We start from the raw sequence: 21,287 nt of genomic DNA on the forward strand, positions 1-21,287 counted from the left end.
AAAAAAAAAACAAGCAAATTGTTAGTGTACAGATCCCAAGTTTAAGGTGGATTAGGTTTACCCAGTCTTTGGTTGTATTATCACTCAGCCAGGCTGGTCCAGTTAGCTCAATGGCATGCCCCCCCAGCTCATATTCTGTGGCTTCGCTTTAAAGACTCTACCATAGCACGTTACTATCTCTCTGGCCTTTTATGGACGCATTCAGTTCGTCCATATTGTGTTATTAGTAGTTGTCACTGGAGGGTGACAATGTCGCAGCTTGCAGATTTGCACACTGACCGATCCTAGCAAAGGATATTGACTTCCTGCTTATAAGTAGCATCTATAGCTCCACCTAGATGTCTGAATGAAATAAAAATTCAGTCCTAGAGTAGGCTTCCACCTGATCTGAGTTGATTGACTTTTCTGACCGTGCGCAGTAATGCAAATAAAAGCTCACCACACGCATTTCAGTCTTACCGTTCATTCTCCTTTAGATCTACCAACAACAATATAGTACCTGGACGGACCAGGTTGGATACAAACAAGTTTAATATTTTAGGTACATACTCATATTACATAGTTTTGGTAAATATAAAGTTTATTGTATATAGATTGCATACCTAGCTTGTAATATGTATGGTGATTTATCCAAGCAGTGCTTTACCATTAGGCAGTATATAAATCCATGATATTTACCATTGGGCATATGCCGGGCTTATGGGGAAGCAGAGAGGGTTCTAGGGAATAGCTGACTTCTGAGGCCTTAAAACTGGACCATCTGTGCTGTCTGCTGTCAGTGATGCCAGCCTACAAACTACTTTCCAGAACATCGGCTTACAAACTGCTGGTGGTGACACCAGCCTACAAACTGTTGGTGGAGACACTGGCCTTCAAACTGCCTTCCGTAATATCAGCCTACAAACTGCTGGTGGTGACACCAGCCTTCAAACTCTTGTTGGTGACACCAGCCTTCAAACTCTTGTTGGTGACACCAGCCTTCAAACTCTTGTTGGTGACACTAGCCTTCAAACTCTTGTTGGTGACACCAGCCTTCAAATTGTTGGTCGTGATGCTGGTCTGAGTACTTATGACACTTGATGGTGATCCCAGTTATGGTACATCTGACACTGCTGATGGTGACCCTGGTCTGGGTAAATCTGACACTGCAGATGTTGGGATTAGTACTGGTATATCTGACACCATTAGTAGTGGCACTAATCCGGTTACATCTGACACTGTTGGTAGTGACACTAATTTGGGTACATCTGACACTGTTGATGGTTACACTGCTCCGGGTACATCTGAGACTGATGGTTACACTACTCCGGGTACATCTGACACTGTTGATGATTACACTGCTCCAGGTGCATCTGACACTGTTAATGGTTACACTGCTCCAGGTGCATCTGACACTGTTAATGGTTACACTGCTCCAGGTGCATCTGACACTGTTGATGGTTACACTACTCCTGGTACAGCTGACACTGTTGATGGTTACACTACTCCTGGTACAGCTGACACTGTTGATGGTTACACTACTCCTGGTACAGCTGACACTGTTGATGGTTACATTACTCCTGGTACATCTGACACTGTTGATGGTTACACTACTCCTGGTACAGCTGACACTGTTGATAGTTACACTACTCCTGGTACAGCTGACACTGTTGATGGTTACACTACTCCTGGTACAGCTGACACTGTTGATGGTTACACTACTCCTGGTACAGCTGACACTGTTGATGGTTACACTACTCCTGGTACAGCTGACACTGTTGATGGTTACACTACTCCTGGTACAGCTGACACTGTTGATGGTTACACTACTCCTGGTACAGCTGACACTGTTGATGGTTACACTACTCCTGGTACAGCTGACACTGTTGATGGTTACACTGCTCCAGGTACATCTGACACTGTTAATGGTTACACTGCTCCAGGTGCATCTGACACTGTTAATGGTTACACTGCTCCAGGTGCATCTGACACTGTTAATGGTTACACTGCTCCAGGTGCATCTGACACTGTTAATGGTTACACTGCTCCAGGTGCATCTGACACTGTTAATGGTTACACTGCTCCAGATGCATCTGACACTGTTGATGGTTACTCTACTCCTGGTACAGCTGACACTGCTAATGGTTACACTGCTCCAGATGCATCTGACACTGTTGACGGTTACACTACTCCTGGTACAGCTGACACTATTGATGGTTATACTGCTCCGAGTACATCTGATTCTGTTGATGGTTACACTACTTTGGGTACATCTGATACTGTTGATGATGACCCTAGTCTGGATAAAACTGATACTGTTGTAGTGACCCTGGTCCGGGTACATATGACACAGTAGATGGTGACACTGGTCCGGTACATCTGACACTCTTGGTAGTGACACTGTGTTGTGTTCTCAGTAAATGCTGAAGTTTCAATAAGATTGTACCTGGGACCGAACATAGAGAATTAACCTCCCTGTTGTGTTTGGTTTTCTGTCCTACTCACCTGCTTGTCATGTTTTCAGCTTGTCGCAGAAAGAAGAAGAGATTGTGACACTCACAGATAAAATTTCTGCTGTGCAGGAGAAGAACCAGACATTGCAATCTGCCATGGCTGCTTTGAGACTGGAGGCCGAGGAGAGCCGGAGGAAAGCAGAGAAGTATAACCGCATTATATTATGTAGATGACTGATAGAAAAAGAAGTATCACTTTTATACCTTGTTTAGATGATTAATACATATTCAATATTGTCCAATAGAAAATGTGCATATTTCCTGACTATGCTTTGCAATGAAATACCGTATTTAACCACTTAAGCCCCGGAGGATTTGGCTGCTAAAAGACCAGGGGGTATTTTGCGATTCGGCACTCCGTGATTTTAACGGACAATTGCGCGGTCGTGCGACGCTGTACCTAAACGAATTTGACGTCCTTTTTTTCCCACAAACAGAGCTTTCTTTTGGTGGTATTTGATTACCTGTGCGATTTTTTGATCATGCGCTATAAACAAAAAAAGAGCGTCAATTTTGCAAAAATAACAATATTTTCCACATTTTTTTATATGAAATTCCCCCCCAAAAAAAAGTAAAAATCAAAATTTTTTAACATTTTCGGCCAATTTGTTTTATGCTACATATGTTTGGTAAAAAAAATCGCAAAAAGCGTATTTTGATTAGTTTGCGCAAAAGTTATCGCGTTTACTAACAAAGGGAAAGATTTTTGTCATTTTTTTTTTTTTTTTTTTTAACGTGTTTAATGGCGGCGATCTGCGATTTTTTTTTGCGGTACTGCGACATTGCGGCGGACAGATCAGACCCTTGACTGACATTTTTGACACTTTTGGGGTTACCAGTGACATTTCTACAGTAATCAGTGCTATATATATGCACTGTTACTGTAAAATTACACTGGCAGTGAAGGGGTTAACTTTATTTGAGAGGGAGGGGCTGTGTATGTCCCTAGGGGCGTGATTCTAACTGTGATTGGCTGTGACTTGAGCTGTAGGAACACTGATCAACGGTCCTACATAGTAGAACCGTATGATCGGTGTTTCTACACAGGGGAGAATGACAGGCAGCTTGTTTACACAAGCTGCCTGCCTTTCTCCCTCTCCCCCGGCGATCGCACACCGCGCGGGGGGTCCGTGACCACGCGGGAGCGTGCCTCCGGCGGCGCGCGCTCGCTTCCAGAGCCTCACAGGCTAGTGACGTATATTTACGTCACTTTGCCTGTGAGGGGCTGACCACCGCAGTATATCTACTTGCGGCGGTCGGCAAGCGGTTAATAATATTTTGTGACTTGAATTAGGCAGATGGATGGTTGATGATAGTTTAAATAACATAGGATGCCTTGAAGATCAGCTTTTATGTTTTTTTTTTATATACCCCCCCCCCCCCCATTATCTTAGCATACACTGTGTTAGACTGTGCGTCCCACAAAGTATTTCTTCCTCTCTGGCGGTTCTATCACAGCCCCTATAAATGTGTCTGAGGCACCTCTGACCACATCAGCACCTCTGTCTTTGGGGAAAGTTTTCAAAGTTCAGGTGAAAGTGCGTCCAGAGTTCATACAGAGGCCGGAGGGAATGTCGCTAATCCCGCCTTAGCGCGTCACGTCTCTGGAGACCTATTTGTGAGAGATTTCAAGGTGTTTAACAATTACCGCAAGATTACGGAGCCCTTAGATCTGGTCTTGTGTAAAGTGTAACTAGAGAGGAATGTGAGCAGCAGATCATGGTGCGAATCTCAAATCATTTCCACATTATTATCCAATGTCACCAATGTGCAGAGAAAGAACAGAGCTCACTGCTGGAGGAGACTGAGCTGCTTCTCTAACTAAATAGTGACAAAGAGAACTGCATACCCGTTTATGAGGCTTAACTGAGAGTTGGATAAAAGCCACATGTGTGCCCAAGGACATGCAGCATGAGGATGACAACTATAGAGGGCACTATACTATAGGAATCCATCACCCCACTTGCTTATTGTGGACCATATTACCAGAACCGTAATCCTAAATATTAAATAGATCTGAGCACAGGTTAGTAGTCCAGATAATTTTATTGCAGTGTAAGAATAAATTAAATCCAAAGCATTTCGGGGGGCAGAGTTGACCATCAGGGCGTAGGGACTGATTCAACCGGGTGTTGATGAATACAGTGTTTTATTTGGTTACAATACCACATAAATTGTATCTTTTAATCCAGCCCAGGTGTTTACACTGTTCCCAGTCCATATTTCCTGATAATGGGAGTGAGTTCTGGCCTCCTCAAAATGTTTCTTCCATTGGATCCTAAAGCTGGATACACACTATACAATTGTCTTTAGATTTTTTCCTTTAGACTTACCAAAACCATATAATATGAGGTCAGACCTAAACACTTTCAATTTGTATGCAATGAGGCAGGCCCTTGCACTACATAGTTGAAGGTAAAGCCTCGTACACACGCACCGATTGTTGGCCGACCGATCGGCCGACTTTTGTCCAGTGTTGTTTTGTTGGTTGAAATGTGCTCTAGACTGCACACAAATTTTTTCGGCCAACAACAACCAACTTCAGAAGTGATATCACGTGATGGTTTACTTTCCGTGTGTTTTTTCTTCTCTGAGCATGCCCAGTCTTGCTCATCTGATTTTTGTCTGCCGAAATCTGTACTGACTGACGAACAATCGGCCGTTCTGTTGACAGCCAACAAAAATTTTATAGCATCCACACCAGATTTTGTTTGGCCGAAAAGTCGCAGTCGGTTGTCGGAAGCATCATACTAACAAGCCGACAATCGGGCGATCGGACGTTGGCCGAAAATTTACGGCCAACAATTGGTGCGTGTGTACGAGGCATAAATCTAAAGGAAATCTACCAACAAAAGTTGTATAGTGTGTATCCAGCTTTAATTGGACTAAAATTATTATCTGGCCTATTAACCTGTAATGTGAATGTCTGAGATCTATTTAGTTGCATAGCAGACCAAGAAAACTGTGGAGAATATTCTTTGCTATGTACAGCCATGGCCAAATGTTTTGAGAATGACACAAATATTAATTTTTACAAAGTCTGCTGCTTCAGTTTTTATAATGGAAATTTTCATATACTCCATAGTTTTATGACGAGTGATCAGATGAATTGCTATTAATTGCAAAATCCCTCTTTGCCATGAAAATTAACTTCATCCCATAAAAAACATTTCCACTGCATTTGTAAAGAAGGCTTCAGAAAGTCCAAGAAAGTCCAGCAAGTGTCAGGACCTCCTCCTACAGTTGATTCAGCTACGAGATCAGGGCACCGTCAGTGCAGAGCCTGCTCAGGAAAGGCAGCAGACAGATATGAGTGCATCAGGGAGGCGAAGACTTTTGGAGGATGGTCTGGTGTCAAGAAGGGCAGCAAAGAAGCCACTTCTCTCCAGGAAAAACCATCAGAGACAGACTGATATTCTGCAAAAGGTACAGGGATTGTCATTTTCTCTGATGAATCCTTTTTCCCTTTGTTTGGGGCATCCAGAAAAAAACCTAGACTGTAGAAGAAAAGGTGAGCGCTACCATCAGTCCTGTGTCATGCCAACAGTAAACCATCCTGAGACTATTCATGTGTGGGGTTGCTTCTCAGCCAAAAGAGTGGGCACACTCACAATTTTGCCAAAGAACTCGTGAAGCCATGAATAAAGAATGGTACAAAAACATCCTCCGAGAGAAACTTTTCCCAACCATCCAAGAACAGTTTGGTGAGGAAAAATGTCTTTTCTAGCATAACGGAGTACCTTTCCATAAGGCAAAAGCCATAACTAAGTGATTTGGGGAACAAAACATCAACATTTTTGGGTCAATGGCCAGGAAACTCCCCAGACCTTAATCCCATTGAAAATATACTGTTAATCCTCAAGAGGCGGGTGAACGAAAAAAAAACCCCCACAAATTCTGACAAACTCCAAGCATTGATTATGCAAGAATGGGCTGCCATCAGTCAGGATGTGATCCAGAAGTTGATATGACAGCATGCCAGGGCGAATTGCAGAGGTCTTGAAAAAGAAGGGTCAACGCTGCAAATATTGACTCTTTGCATAAATTTCTTGTTATTGTCAATAAAAGTCTTTGACGCTTACAAAATGGTTGTAATTATATTTCAGTATACCATAGTAACATCTGACGAAAAGATCTAAAAACACTGAAGAAGCAGACTTTGTTAAAATTTATATTTGTGTTATTCTCAAAACTTTTGGCCACGGCTGTAGAAGCTGCCAGTCCAGAATCCAGACACTGTTAAAGCACCAGTATAACACTATTTGATGGAAAATAAAAGGATAATCCTAGGGTTTCCGGTGCTAGTCATTCATTCTCCCAGGTAATTATTATTCATTTTATATTGCACCAACAGTTCCCACAGCGCTTTACAACATGAGCGTAGGAAGGACAGTTACAGTACAATTCAATTGTATTGCTTTGGACAGTGACCATAGATTTCCCATTAGTATAGATACGCATTCTGACACGTATTACTACAGCCGTAATAACAAATGTAAACTTAAAGAGGAGCTCCAGTCTCCCCCCCCCCCCAAAAAAATAAATCACAGTCAGCAGCTACAAATACTATAGCTTCTGGCTTTTAATATAAAGACACTTACCTGTCATTGGGTCCAGCGCTGTCCTCCCCCGAGCTAATTCCTCAATGCTTGAGCCATGCTGCGCTTTTTGAACGATCCTGCAGCCTTATGGGACCTGTGATGTGTACCAGAAGGCTGTGGGAGGGGGGGCAAAGTTCTGCTCGGATCAACGCGGCCATCCGACTGGAAGTTGAAGCGAGGACCTGTCAACACCAGGTACCCGCAACCCCCCAGTGCCAATTATTTAAGAGGCAGGGGGGAGGATGCAAGAAAGCAGAGCTTCCCCTTTTGGGTGAAGTTCTGCTTTATTTCCAGAATTAGCTGGTCCATCTGTCCCATCGTGCAGGCGACTCCACATTCTGGGATCTAATTGATGGGCACTGCAAATACTTTTCTTTAAAATTGTGACATAATATGATACAAGAAATAATAAAACATTTAAAAAAAATTTAAAAATGAAAAAATGTAAATGAGCTTCTGTAGCATTAAAGTCCACCGAACCTTTAAAAACCATCTTGCCTTTAATATTGACTTTCAATACATGGTGAAATTTCAGCAAAATAACACGATTTTTGCCTTAAAGTGATTCTAAAGGCAGAAGGTTTTTTTATCTTAATTCATTCTATGCATTAAAATAAAAAAACGTACGTGTGCAGCAGCCCCCCCAATACTTATCTGAGCCCCATCTACATCCAGCGATGTGCACGAGTGCTTTGGCTGTCTGGGACTCTCCCTCCTGATTGGTGATACAGCAGCAGCACCACCTGCTTCTGTCAGTCAAAGTCAGTTAGCCAATGAGAATAGAGGAGGCGGAGCCTAATCACAGCTCCGTATCTTAATGGACACACAGCTGTAGCTCAGCTCGGGTGCCCCCATAGCAAGCTGCTTGCTGTAGAATCACTTGACAGGAGGGAGGGGCCAGGAGGGCAGGCGGGGGACCTGAGAAGAGGAGGATCTGGGCTGCTATGTGCAAAACCAACTGCACACAGCAGGTAAGTATAACATGTTTGTTATTTTAAAATAAAATTAAAAAACAAGACTTCAGTATTACTTGATCACTGGAATTATCACTTTAATACTAGTGAAGTGAAAACAGTAAATTTTTTTTCATGACCAGAGCAGTTGAAAGCTCACCTCATTAAGCTCCCCCCTTAGAAAGAACCAAACTACTCATGCGTGGTATTAAATGGCCGACACGGCCTTTTATTAAACAATAAGCTTTTAAATAACAAACATAACATAACCCAGTTAAACTTGGTTGCAGGTCCTTGATGGTACCTTATTACTTCAAACTTTGTGTTTGTGGCACCATTTTGCTAAGTTACACCTCCAGCCGCCAAACTCCGACCTCCAACATCAACCCAGCCGACCTCCGACATCAACCATTCCTCCCACTGCCCGGTCCTTGTAACTTGAACCATACCAAGTAGAAGACAGCATACCTCTGATGGGTCCTCACTATTTTCCCAATAAGCTTAGCTTTAGACCCCTGTAAAGGGCCCCAAACAGCAATACAATACAATAAATCTGAGTTCCTCAAACCATAAGAGTGGGAGGGAGGGACGTTCTTCCAATGATTCCTGCTCTGTGAGTGAGCCTAAACCACTCCTCCCCAGCAACCATACTTTACAGCTACACCCCATTACCTTGTCTGCCCAACCAATCAGGTAAGGGTCAGTATCTTACCACATACTTTTAGTAGTATGTATGCCCTATGCTTAATTATTTTCTTATTAGCACCAGGCATAGCTTTTCTAGTGCTGAGAGACAACAAATAAAGACCTGTTTAAGTGTGAAAAATGAAAAATAATTAGTATTTGTATATGTATGTTACGTGTGTACATACTGTATATTATACCTGGGCATGTGAGAAGTACAGTAGAAGCCAACCCTCACCGCTAAAATCTATCATTAGAAAGTACATAGTTACATAGTAGGTGAGGTTGAATAAAGACAATAGTCCATCCAGTTCAACCTGTGTAGGTGTGTGTGGCTGTAATCATCTAACATAGCCCTTAATGTCCTGATCCTTGAGATGTAAGTCGAAGAGTCTTTTGAAAGCCACCATACTACCCGCAGAAACCACCTCTTGTGGTAGACAATTCCACAATCTTGTAGCCCTAACAGTAAAGAACCCTCCTTGTTGCCTGAGGTTAAAACGCTTCTCCTCTAATCGCATTGTATGTCCTTGAGTCCTCATGCAATTCCTTCGAATGAACAGCTTTTTTTCTAAGCTGAGATCCCCATTAAGATATTTATAAATTGCTATCATGTCCCTTCTCAGACGTCTCTTCTCCAGGGAAAATAAATCGAGCGATTGCAGCCGCTCTTCATAGTTAAGGTCCTCCAACCCCCTAATCAGTTTAGTTGCCCTTCTCTGGACTCTCTCCAGCTCCAACACATCCCTCCTGAGGACTGGCGACCAGAACTGGACAGAATACTCCAGATGCGGTCGGACCAGAGTTTTATAAAGTGGAAGGATTATAGTCTTATCTCTGGAATACATCCCTTTCTTTATGCATGCTAATATTCTGTTGGCTTTGGAAGCTGCCGCTTGACATTGCATGCTGTTGCCTAATCTATCATCAACCAAGACTCCCAGATCCTTCTCCATTTTTGATTATAACATGAGTTATAAATCTTTCATTGACCCTTTCCCTACTCATATGCATCTGCTGCAATGACATTTGCAGCCCCACCATACCCTTTTCCCAAATACTGAAGAACGAGAGGGATGTTCAAAGTGAACCTGTGACCAAACTATGCACATATTTACATATGCTTAACAAGTAGTAAAAGAGATTTTTTAAAAAGCCATCAGTCCCCTTTTTTTTATTGTTTGTCACATGACTAAAAGTAGGACCCTTGCATTAAATATTTGTGAATTGAAATAATTCATCCTCAAAGATCACAACAAAAATCACAGTTCAACTTCCTCAATTCTCTATAGAGAGCATAATCTTGGCAGCGGACTAGCCCTCCAACGTAAATACACAGCAGGTGCAGAAAGCCGTAGAAACTGTTTGAAACCAATTCAGAGTCTGTTTTGTTTTAGAATATTGATTACTTCACAGTGTCTGCAGCTACAGAGGTCATTGATGACTAGATGGATGGATTTCAAGAGCCTTTTTGCTGATTGCTAAAGTGTGTTGAAAGCCAAAACTTTTTCCTCTATTGTCCATTGAAGGACACAGCTTGACAACCAAGGGTTATGCTGCTACCTACAAGAGAAATGGACACAAGATATATAGAAAACTGAAGGTCATTCCCCAGATGCTATAACCTATCAAAGCTATAACTGCTCCCACACCAATCCTACTCAGTTTTGCTTTGTGTCTTAAGAATTGATCTTCATTACCTTCTGCTATATTTTTGTTAATAGTAAAAATCTTTTAATGCAATCAGCCGTCATTGGTAGATTCGGGTGAGATATTAAATATTCTGGAATTCTCTTCATTTGGCCAACAGACACAGGTTTCCCAGTTTATTAAGTATGCTGGTTTTCTCTCTGCAATGATTCTGCAGTTGGCTGTGACAACGCATCTGTGTTTCAGTTCACACAGTACTCCGCAATTCAGGTCAGGTGAGCTTATTAGGTGATTCCTTGCAGAGGTAATGGAACCAGAGCTGTGTCAATTTTGTCTGTCCCTGTCTCTGAAGTGGCTAAAAGTGGGGATCTCGCTGGGTGAGGAATGTTTCAAATGTACCTAAGTTTTTTTATGTTTAACTGTCACTTATGCGACCATGGCTGGCTGGGTAGTGATAAGGGACAGATGTTTTTTTCTGGGCTTCCCTTTGTGCCTTTTCTGTGGGCCTTGTCCTTTATTGCCTTCATTGGGGATAAAACAACACTTGGCCATTAGTACCATCAAAGACCAGGTGTCTGACTGTCCATTCTTTTTCCACATCCTCTGACTAATATTTATCTGGTTCATTCTTCCATTCAAGGGGTTACTCACAGAGCTTCTCCTGTTAGGCCTCCACTCAAACTGTAGAGTTAAATCTTTTATTGGTGTTACAAAGACCTCCATTTTACCTATTTGGGACATTTCCTTGACATTGCTATCCTATAAGGCAGCTTTTCTTGTGGACATAACTTCAGCCAGAAAGGTTTCTGAGTCATCAGAGTTGTCTTATAGGGAGCCCCATTTGATCTTGCATAAAGGCAAGGTTGTTTTGAAGCCAGGGTCCTTCTTTTTTGCCCAGTGTGCTTTTTACCCTAATAAAGATATTATGTTATCCTCTCTGTGTCCAAAACTGGTGCACCCCAGTGAGATCTCTCTCCATTGCCTCTTTGTGGTGTTGGCCATTAGGGGTTTACCTTTCTGTGATTTCTTCATTTAGACAGTTGGATTCCCTTTTGGTTATTCCTGAAGGTCACAAAAGAGGATCTCTGGCTACCAAATTCACTGTTTCTAGTGGATTCAACAGGTTGTTTTGTAGGCCTATGAATTGTGAGATAAAATCCCTCCCTTTTCCCTTAAAGCCCACTCCACTAGGGAACTGAGTACTTTTGGGTCATGTTTAGTATTGGTAATCACAGGTCAGGTTCAGTATAGGTAATAGGGGGTCATGTTCAGTGTAGGTAATGTGGGAATATGTTCAGTATTGATAATGGGGTTCATGTTAGGTATTGGTAATAGGGGCTTGTTTAGTATTGGTAATGAAGGGGGCCTGGTTTATTATAGGTAATAGAGAGTCATGTTCAGTACTGATAATTGGGGGTCATGTTCATTAAGGGTAATGGGGAGTCATGTTCAGTATTAGTAATGGGAGTCATGTTCAGTATTGATAATGTCATGTTTAATATTGGTAATGGGTTTTACTTTAGTATGAGTAAGGGCTGTCATGTTCAGTATAGCTAATGGGGATGAGGGTCATATTCAGTATTGGTAATGGGGGGGGGGGGGGCATGTTCAGTATTGGAAATGGGAAGCCAATTTTTAATATAGGTAATGAGGGTTCATGTTCAATATAGACTATGGGAGAAAGAAGGTGTGTCATGTAAAGTATTTGTAATGGTGGGTCATGTTGAGTATTGGTAATGAGGATCGTATTTAGGATAGGTTATGGGAAACATCATGTTGGTATAATTATTGGGTTTTCATGTTCAGTATTGCTAATGCAGGGTCCTGTTGAGTATTGTAATGGGGGTCATGTTTAGTTTAGGTAATGGGGTGTCCTTTTAATTCAAGTAATGGGGGGGGGTCACGTTTAGTATTGGTAATAGGGTTCATGTTTAGTATAGCTAATTGGGGGGGGGGTCATATTTAGTGTAGTTAATCAGGGGTCATGTTCAGTATTGGTATTAGGAGGGCAAGTTCAGCAAAGGTAATGGAGGGATCATGTTTGTTGTGTAATGGGGGTCCTGCTTAGTATTGACAATAGGGGGGGACATGTTTAGCATAGATAGTACTTATTTATGGCCATTATAGAGTTTCTCCATGTGTGCAGATTTGATTTGGTGATCCAGGCTCTGAACAGACAGCTTGAGATGGAGAGACAGACTTACAGACAGTCCTTGTCTGATCTTCAGAATCAGCTCAAATGTTGTCATGATCGCATACAGAAGATGAAGGAACGCACTGCATCATACCAGGCCTTGCAGCAAGGTAAGAGTGTAGAGGTCTGCAGGTTGGTAATATAGTCTCATGTATTTTCTCATGTATTTTCTTCACCCTCATACTGATCTTACAGCTTTCCAGTCGCCAATGACCCGGGTGAAGCAGAATATCTTATCCGCACCAGGGAAGGTTCCTGCAGACCGGACGGCAGTCTCATCAGTTAGTGTGATCTTTGTGGTCTTACTGATAGCTCTGACACATTAGCAATATGTCTGTTATATATCATTGATCCAGCTTTCCTCCCTGAATAGTATCTTTTTCACCTGATAAAAAAATCCCTTAGGGCCCTTTCACACGGGCTCCGTATGTCCACAAATCATCCTATTTTTTGTGGATGATTTACGGACATAATGTAAGTCAATGGCATTGCGGATGTCAGCAGAATACCATCCGCTGACATCCGATTTTCTTCCTTTCAGTTCTGTTCCGTTTTTTGGAACGGAACAGAACCCTATTTTTCCTCTGTTCAAAAAACGGAAAGGAAGCAAAATCGGATGTCAGCGGTGTCATCCACTGACATCCGCAATGCCCATAGACTTACATTATGTCCGTATATCATCCGCAAACGAATGGGATGATATGCGGACATACGGAGCGGATGACACAAGTGTCATCCGCTCCGTGAAAAAAAAAAGTGCCGAGCGGATCGCAATGCGGTCCGCTCCGTGTGAAAGAGCCCTTAACCTGTAGATTTATGTCTGGATATTCTAATCTAAGTCTAATAAGCCTTTTACAATTTTTCAGACATTTGTGTCATCATATCTGCAGACCAACAGACACATGTACCAGCAGCTGCTCCATGTCCGGAATACTGTCATGGATGGTGAGACCAACTTACTAACCATAGAGTGTGACATTACATTTATACATTCCCACCATCACTGGTATACTGCAGATTCCCCTGGCTTCCCTGTGGCAGATGATCAAGGTACAGGCCTTGGTCTGTCCCAGGGCCGCAGAAAATTATATGGGAACTAGGATGTGGCTATTTCTTTGAAATATGTACAGTATATCTTATTCACATAAGCTATGGAGGTGCCAAGACACAGAAGTCATGTTACTTATGTACCAAATGTATCATATTTGAGTTCCTTTCTTCTTCAGCGAGGGACACAGGAAGTCTTTAATCTATATCTTATATTACAGCCCATAGGAGGATTGGACACTGGCAAACAAAAAACATGCGGGCCAACCCAGGAAAACTATACTATCAGCATGCCTCTATTTTTGCTAGTGTCATAGGAGGAAGGATGTGTTTTCTTCAACTCCTAAATATTAAAGAATAACCCACTTCTTTCTCGTTCATTAAGGAACACAAGATTCCATTATGCTGACACATTTGGGAGGAATTGGACACTAGAAAACAAAAATAAGCTACTGGCCAGCTAGCTGTAATCCCTCCCACTCCCATCATACTTTAGTTTGTTACAAGTGTGTCCTAGAAGGATGGACATCTTTTCTCTACTCAATTTTTTTTTTCTTTAAGTGGGAGTAAACTCCCATGCATGATTTTTACCTATAGGTAAGCCTATAGTAAGACTTGTATATAAAGAGCTGCGCTAAATTGATGGTAGGCTAGAGTCACCTAGCATAAACACAATTATTGTACGTAATGGTATAGTATATGTTACACCAACAATAGCAATATTGGCTTATATGGTATTTTATGTATACACCAATGGCAATAAAACTTTATGCCTCACAAACAAATATATGGTATTTTATGTATACACCAATAGCAATAAAACTTTATGCCTCACAAACAGATATAAATATATCACAAATCACATAACTACAGGCATAGGTATATGAATGTGAAGGAGAAAAAAGTCCATCAATAAAGGTCCATGTAGGTTAAAGGTGTCCGGTGAAAGAATGAAACACACACCACTTCCTATGTGCCTAATTCCACAAAGGTGCCACATGCAAAGAGCTCAAGTTAAGCTTACCAGAGCTCATTGGGTTATGAGCATGACACATATATCCACAAATGGGCCAACCAGAATCCACCATGTGGTACCGCACTGCCACTGTATTCCTGAACAGATGCTCCGAGCTGGTAAAGGAGCCCCTCGGTGTTCCACGTCCCAATAAAGAGAAGGGAGCAATAGCGTAGTACGTACACACAGTTTATTCATATAAAAGGTTATAAAAACTTACATCAATGTTAAAACATAAGCGCTTGTATATCTCTTGCTGCCGCCCGACTTCCGGGTCGCGTTGTGGTGACGTCAGCACGCCTTTCCCTACGCCGTTTCGTGATACCTCACGTCTTCCAGGGGAAGACTGGAAGACTGGACCTGGAAGACGAGAGGTATCACGAAACGGCGTAGGGGAATAATGAGAAAACGGGACAAGCCCATAGCGTGATACCGCCAAAACACAAGTTTATTGCCAAAAAAGGAAATACACTCATTCACAGAATGAAAAAACAGGCATGTAATTGCTGTAATGCACCGGAGGCTCGAGGAAAAAGCGATCTTCCTAGATCCACCAAAAAGATGGCCGGCTTCCGGGTGTGACGAGGCGACCAACGCGTTTCGTCATTACGACGTTGTCAAGGGGGTGTAACCAGCGTCTGCATCACACCCCTATAAATAGTGAATGAAAAACCGGCAATATCGCACAGCTGTCACTTCCGGCGGGATCACTCGCACAGGTGACCTAAGCGCTCCAACCCGGAGCGCAAACAGTGCTTTAGCCTGGAAATAATACAATTAGCGGCCATAATTAACCCGAACCGCTGTACTAATTTGTTCCAAAAGGAACCAATCCATGTATCAGTTGGCCAATAGAAACATGGGGTACAGGTCAAGAAAGGCTACCAATCAATATAGCATTCAATTTGGTATATATAGCGTCACATCCGAAAGTCCGGAGCGCCAAAAGTGAACCAGTGCAACACAGCAGGCACATATACACAAATATTAAATATACAATAAAACATGAAATGACAATAAAAATGCATAAAAACGATTAAAAATCTACAAATGCTAAAATCACATAAATACACATAAAAAACATAAAAAAGCCCTAGCGAGTTCTAGACAGCAAGATAAAATCGTATAGTCCATATATACCTAAGGCTAAAACCAAGGTCGCAGGAAAGATGAATATTGGCTAGAGAATATAACTACATGTAAAATATATATAAAAATATATAAAAATATACATGTATATACTGGGGCTCAAAAACTGAAGAACAACTGGGTAGGTAACAGGACCGTATTGAATGGGCAAAACTCAGCTATTGTTAATGAAGGCATTAACATCCCACTCAATGTTTAAACCGAACGGCCTGTATACCTTGAGTAGATAGATCCATTTGGTCTCAAGCTTTGATACCTCCCTCCTAATATTGCAACCCCTCCAATGCGGCTGTAGTACATCTATAATCATGAAAGAGGTGCCACTGGGATCCCTAGCATGTTTCAAATCAAAATGTTTTGATAAAGAATGCTTCGGGAAGCCCTTTCTGATGTTTGCCACATGTTCATTCATCCGTATATGGAAAGGACGGATGGTGCGGCCTACGTAATGCAGGTCGCATGGGAAAGTAATAAGATACACAACATTCTTAGTTGTACAAGTGGCAAAATGCTCTACCTCATAGGATTTCCCAGTGACATTAGAAGAAAAACTAGTATACTTCCTACATTTCAGATGGTTCAGCCTGCAGATAGAACAGCGCCTACATGAATAGAAACCATTCATCTGAAAAAATGGAATTGGCTTCCAAGGGGGATCCACAATGTTGGGTGCAATGGATAATCTTAAAGGGGGCAAAGCCCTATAGGTAACCACAGGCATCTCAGGTAAAAGTGGCCCCAAAACCCTATCACTCTTGAGGACGCCCCAATGCTTCCTCAAAAGTCTCTTTACCATAAAATGTTGGGACGAGTAACTGGTAAAGAATGTAAACTTAGGTGGGGCTTTGAGAGTTTTGCAAGGTTCATCAGGATTCAGGGGCCTAGACGTCGGGTCTAAAATATGTCCCCGATCCATAGAGCCCACATCCTGGGCGATTGAATCCAATTCTTCCAAACTGTAGCCCTTGGAAATAAAGCGTTCCTTCAACAGATCAGCTTCCACCCAATAATCTTCCAATTTGGAACAGTTCCTCCTAATACGCCTGAATTAGTTCTTGGGCACCCCCTTGAGCCACGGGCGATGGTGGCAACTATCCAAATGGATGTAACCATTACGGTCAGTTTCCTTGAAATGTGTGGAAGTGATCAGTTGATTCCCTTCAACTCTAATGCGTAGATCTAAGAAATTGATCTCTATCTCACTGGCCACGTATTTGAGTTCAATGCCCCTATCATTATCATTTAAAGTCCCCATGAAAGTGTCCAACGATACCAAATCACCTTTCCATAGGAGGATGATGTCGTCTATATAGCGCCTCCAAAGGAGGAGCTCTGGAAACATACCAGAATAGACGACATCATCCTCCCATTTGGCCATAAAAAGGTTGGCCATGGAGGGCGCAAATTTTGCCCCCATGGCAACTCCTCTCTGTTGGAGGTAATATTGGCCTCCATACCAAAAATAGTTATGCTTCATTGAAAAACTAAGCAAACGTAAAATTAAATCTTGCTGTCTGCTAGGTAAAGAAGAGTCCCTAGTCAAATAATGTTCTACCGCTTCCATGCCGTCTGCATGGGAAATAACGGTGTAAAGAGAGGTGACGTCAGCCGTGACTAGAAGACATCCCTCCTCCCATACAACCTCCTTCAAGATGTTTATCACCTGTGTAGTATCCTTCAAATATGAAGGCATGATGGACACAATAGGCTGAAGGAAGTTGTCCACATACCTCCCTGCCTGAGAGGTCACTGAATCCAGGCCACTAATAATAGGCCTCCCTGGGGGCCGAACTGGATCCTTATGGATTTTTGGTAATATATACATAATTGGCACCCTAGGGGCCACAGGAACCAAAAATGCCTTTTCTTTTTTATTAAGAATCCCACTGCAAAAGCCATCTTCCACCAACTGGGAAAGAGTGCTTTTATATTTACGAGTGGAATTGGCCTGTAAAGGGACATAGGTGGTGACATCAGAAAGGATATTCATCATTTCAGAATGATAAGCATCCCTTCCTAAAACCACAATGCCACCACCCTTGTCGGCGGGACGTACGACAATGTCATGTCTTTCCTTCAATGATTCCATACCCTTCTTAAATTTCTGATCATAGGGGGCCTTAGGTATGCGCATTTTATCAAGGTCAGAACCCATAACCTCTCTAAAAACACTCAAAGGGGGAACTAGAGACCCAGAAGGGTTAAAAAGGGAGGCATTACTCAGTGTGGTATTCTGAAAGCCCCTAGAGTTAGGCAGTACATTCCGTATGGGATTAGTGATGAGGTACCGCTGGACGTTTAGCTTGCGTACAAATTTTTGCACGTCCATAAATACTTCAAATTTACTTAAAGATCGGGGGGGAACATATTTCAGTCCCTTACTAAGCACCAATTTCTCCTCATTGGAGAGAGGGGCTCCGCTCAAGTTAAAAATACCTGCATCATCTATACCTTTCTCCTTTTTGGATCGTAACTTCCTCCCCCCTCTGGACCCTCGTTTGGTTCTATGGCTCTTTTTGGCCTGGATTGGTCCCTTGGAAAAAAAATGTCATTAGTGTTATTATGGCCGCTAGTTGCTGGTATGCGATGCATACCAGCACATTATGGCATTACCTTGCAGAATTAAAAAAAAAAAAACACCCAGCGGTTTTCTACTGCTTTAAGATCTTTTCTGCTTCAATCAAGAATTAATTTGCATGCCGCTATCTGGATTGGTGTTTCCTGATCTATAGCTTTGGCGGCTGTACAGGCCCGTTGGACCAAAGACTGTGAGGCTATCCTGAAATGTGAGGTTTCATGTAATGGGCTCTGCTTGTGACACTTTCCAGTACCTTTTGTAAGTTTGCTGCACAGTGCTCTCTCCAACTCCAGTAGCTTGGCACAGCCTCTGGCGAGACCCAAACTCACTTTGTGAATATGCCCAAAGATATATGGAATGTGACCTTCAGACATTGGACTCTGCTTTTAGGCACCTTTCTCACGGGGCGGATCTGCTTGGCGGACTCCTCTAGCTCAGCGGGGATCAAACCGTTGATTCCCGCTGAGCAGACGGATGACAGGTCCGTCTCCTCTCACTGTGCAGAGATGGATCTGTCAGAGTCCCGCTCTCCTCTATGGGAAGATCGGATCACCCAATTCCATCCGTTCCAACCCGCTGGACGGATGGCGAACGCATAGACATCCGTCTGTTTTCAGCGGATCTTTTCAGATCGGATGCCAGATGACATGGCCTCCCCATAGAGGAGAATGGGTGACCTGATTATGTTCGCCTGAAAAACGAACAGGCGGACCTGATCGGCCTGATCATGTGAAAGATGCCTTAGTGCTTTCCAAATCTTTGTATACTGCTGCAGAGCGCTCCTCAGGTCCAGGACTTTGGTAAGTATCTGAGATCTCCTTTATCATGTGTCCGAGCATTGGAATATATTACTGGTTCTGTTAAGCACCACCATTATCCCCTGTTTTGTCAGTTCTGCAAAAAAGTTTAGCGACTTGTGGACTGAAGTGCCGCGTCACTTGCTAGAGTGTCCTGTGTACATGCTGCACACTCTGTTCCTTCCTATTGCAGCATGGAGTAGTTTCTTCCTGCCTTTGCTTCTTTTTGCACAGTTTTTTGATTCGGTTAGCCCTTGCTGCTGCCTACAATGACATAGTCACCTCCAGCTATTGAAACTCTCCTCCTCTCAGCAGCTGGTTTGTCACCACCCAAGGTTTTTCTTGGTGCATTTTATTAAAGCTGTATAAAACCCAAAAACAAAAATGTAATCTTTTGCAGTTTATCAATTCTTAGCTGTGATGGCTGCATTCGTTTTCTTTTTTAGGTTTTTCTTTTCCTCATTTCACTTGATGATCCTGCTTTTATTACACTTCCTGTCTTAGGGCGAATGCATCCTGGATGAAGTAGTAAAGTTGGGTACATAAGGATTGAAATTCAGCTTTTTCATTGGGGACTGGCCAAATTTTGATCTGTGCGCAGACCTCTCTGTTAGACAGAAGCTGATCGTTAAATCGGCTTCTATGAAATGGGACTGCTGATAAATGTGCTTTAATCAGCGGCTTGCAGCCAATTGGCTGCAGTGCTGATCAGTGTATTCTGACAGCAAAAAGTCCCGCAGGGGATTCTTGCATCCACATCTGTTGTGTGTGTGGATGCAGGAATCTCATAGCTTTTGTTTTCATTTATCCCACTGACCCAGCTTAAAGTGGTTCTAAAGTCAGAAGGTTTTTTATCCTAATGCATTCTATGCATTAAGATAAAAAACCTTCTATGCGCAACAGTCCCCCTTAACCCTCCTAATACTTGCCTGGGCCTCATCTCAATCCAGCGGTGTTGCATGAGAATCTCGGGTGTCTGGGACTCTCCCTCCTAATTAGCTGAGACAGCAGCAGGGCGCCATTGGCTCCCGCTGCTGTCAATTAAAGTCAGTGAGCCAATGAAGGGAGAGAGGGGACAGGGCCGAGCCATGGCTCCATGTCTGAATGGACACACAGTGTAGCGGTTTGGCTCGGATGCCCCCATAGCAAGCTGCTTGCTGTGGGGGCAGGAGGGAGAGGCCAGGAGCGCTGGTGAGGGATGCGAGAAGAGAAGGATCTGGGCTGCTCTGTGCAGAACCACTGCACATAGAAGGTAAGTATATAACATGTTTGTTATTTTTAAACAAAAAAAAAAACTAGACTTAAGTCTTAGAGTCGGTTCACACTAAGGCGACACGACTCCTTACTACTTCGGGGGCGACTTGTGCATTACCATGCACCACGACTTTGGAGCGACTTGCAGGGACTCCACATAATGGAAGTCTATGCAAGTCGCTCCGAGGTCGCCCCGAAGTAGTACAGGACCCTTTTTCTAAGTCGGAGCTATTAGAACGGGTCCTGTAGGGACCGCGAGGGAGCGCGAATTGTCAGGCTGACAAGTCGCCTGACAAGTCGCGCTAGTGTGGACCGGCTCTTACTCTAAAGCAGACACCTTTGGACAGCAGCATTGTCAGTGCGGGGGAAGGTAGGGTTAAACGAGCAGGTTTAGATGGACTTGATTAACAAATTGAATTTGAATTCCTGCTAACAATTTGAGAAATTTTAGCTAGACAGTTATTTTCCTTTTCGGATAAATGTTTCACATAAATTAATAAAAGCTGATCATCGTAAGCATCCCTGTCAGTGTTTAATAGATCTGCCTGAAAAACTGACAGGCGGATCTGAACGGTCCGCTAGTGGTAAAGGGGCCTTACCAATTTTTTTTGAGACGTGTTGCTGCAATCAGACTCAAAACTACTGCAATCAGATTCAAAACTACCCTTTTTTCCTAAAATGGTACATTTTTTCAGTTTAAACATTTCATATGTTTTCTATTTTCTATTGTGAATAAAATATGGTTTTATGAGATTTGAAAATTATTGCATTCTGTGTTTATGTAGATTTTACACAGCATCCCAACTTTTTTGGAATTGGGGTTGTACATTTTAGTCCAGATCTTGTATCCAGTTTTGATTTTTTTTTTCCTGC

General features: G+C 42.6%; 1 protein-coding gene across 1 annotated transcript in view; it reads left to right on the top strand.

Annotated features, from left to right (window-relative positions):
* Positions 1-21,287, top strand: part of LOC309564217 (uncharacterized protein) — a gene marked incomplete at its 3' end in the record, with an annotated part of 184,811 nt that overhangs the window by 58,050 nt on the left and 105,474 nt on the right. The window contains exons 6-9 of the mRNA XM_082268844.1: positions 2,504-2,638; positions 12,527-12,684; positions 12,770-12,855; positions 13,441-13,519. Coding sequence (XP_082124970.1) covers positions 2,504-2,638; positions 12,527-12,684; positions 12,770-12,855; positions 13,441-13,519 — 458 coding nt within the window. The remainder of the gene's footprint in view (positions 1-2,503; positions 2,639-12,526; positions 12,685-12,769; positions 12,856-13,440; positions 13,520-21,287) is intronic.

The sequence above is a fragment of the Pelophylax lessonae genome (assembly GCF_965119305.1).
Source record: "Pelophylax lessonae genome assembly, chromosome: 9".
Lineage (NCBI taxonomy): Eukaryota > Metazoa > Chordata > Amphibia > Anura > Ranidae > Pelophylax > Pelophylax lessonae.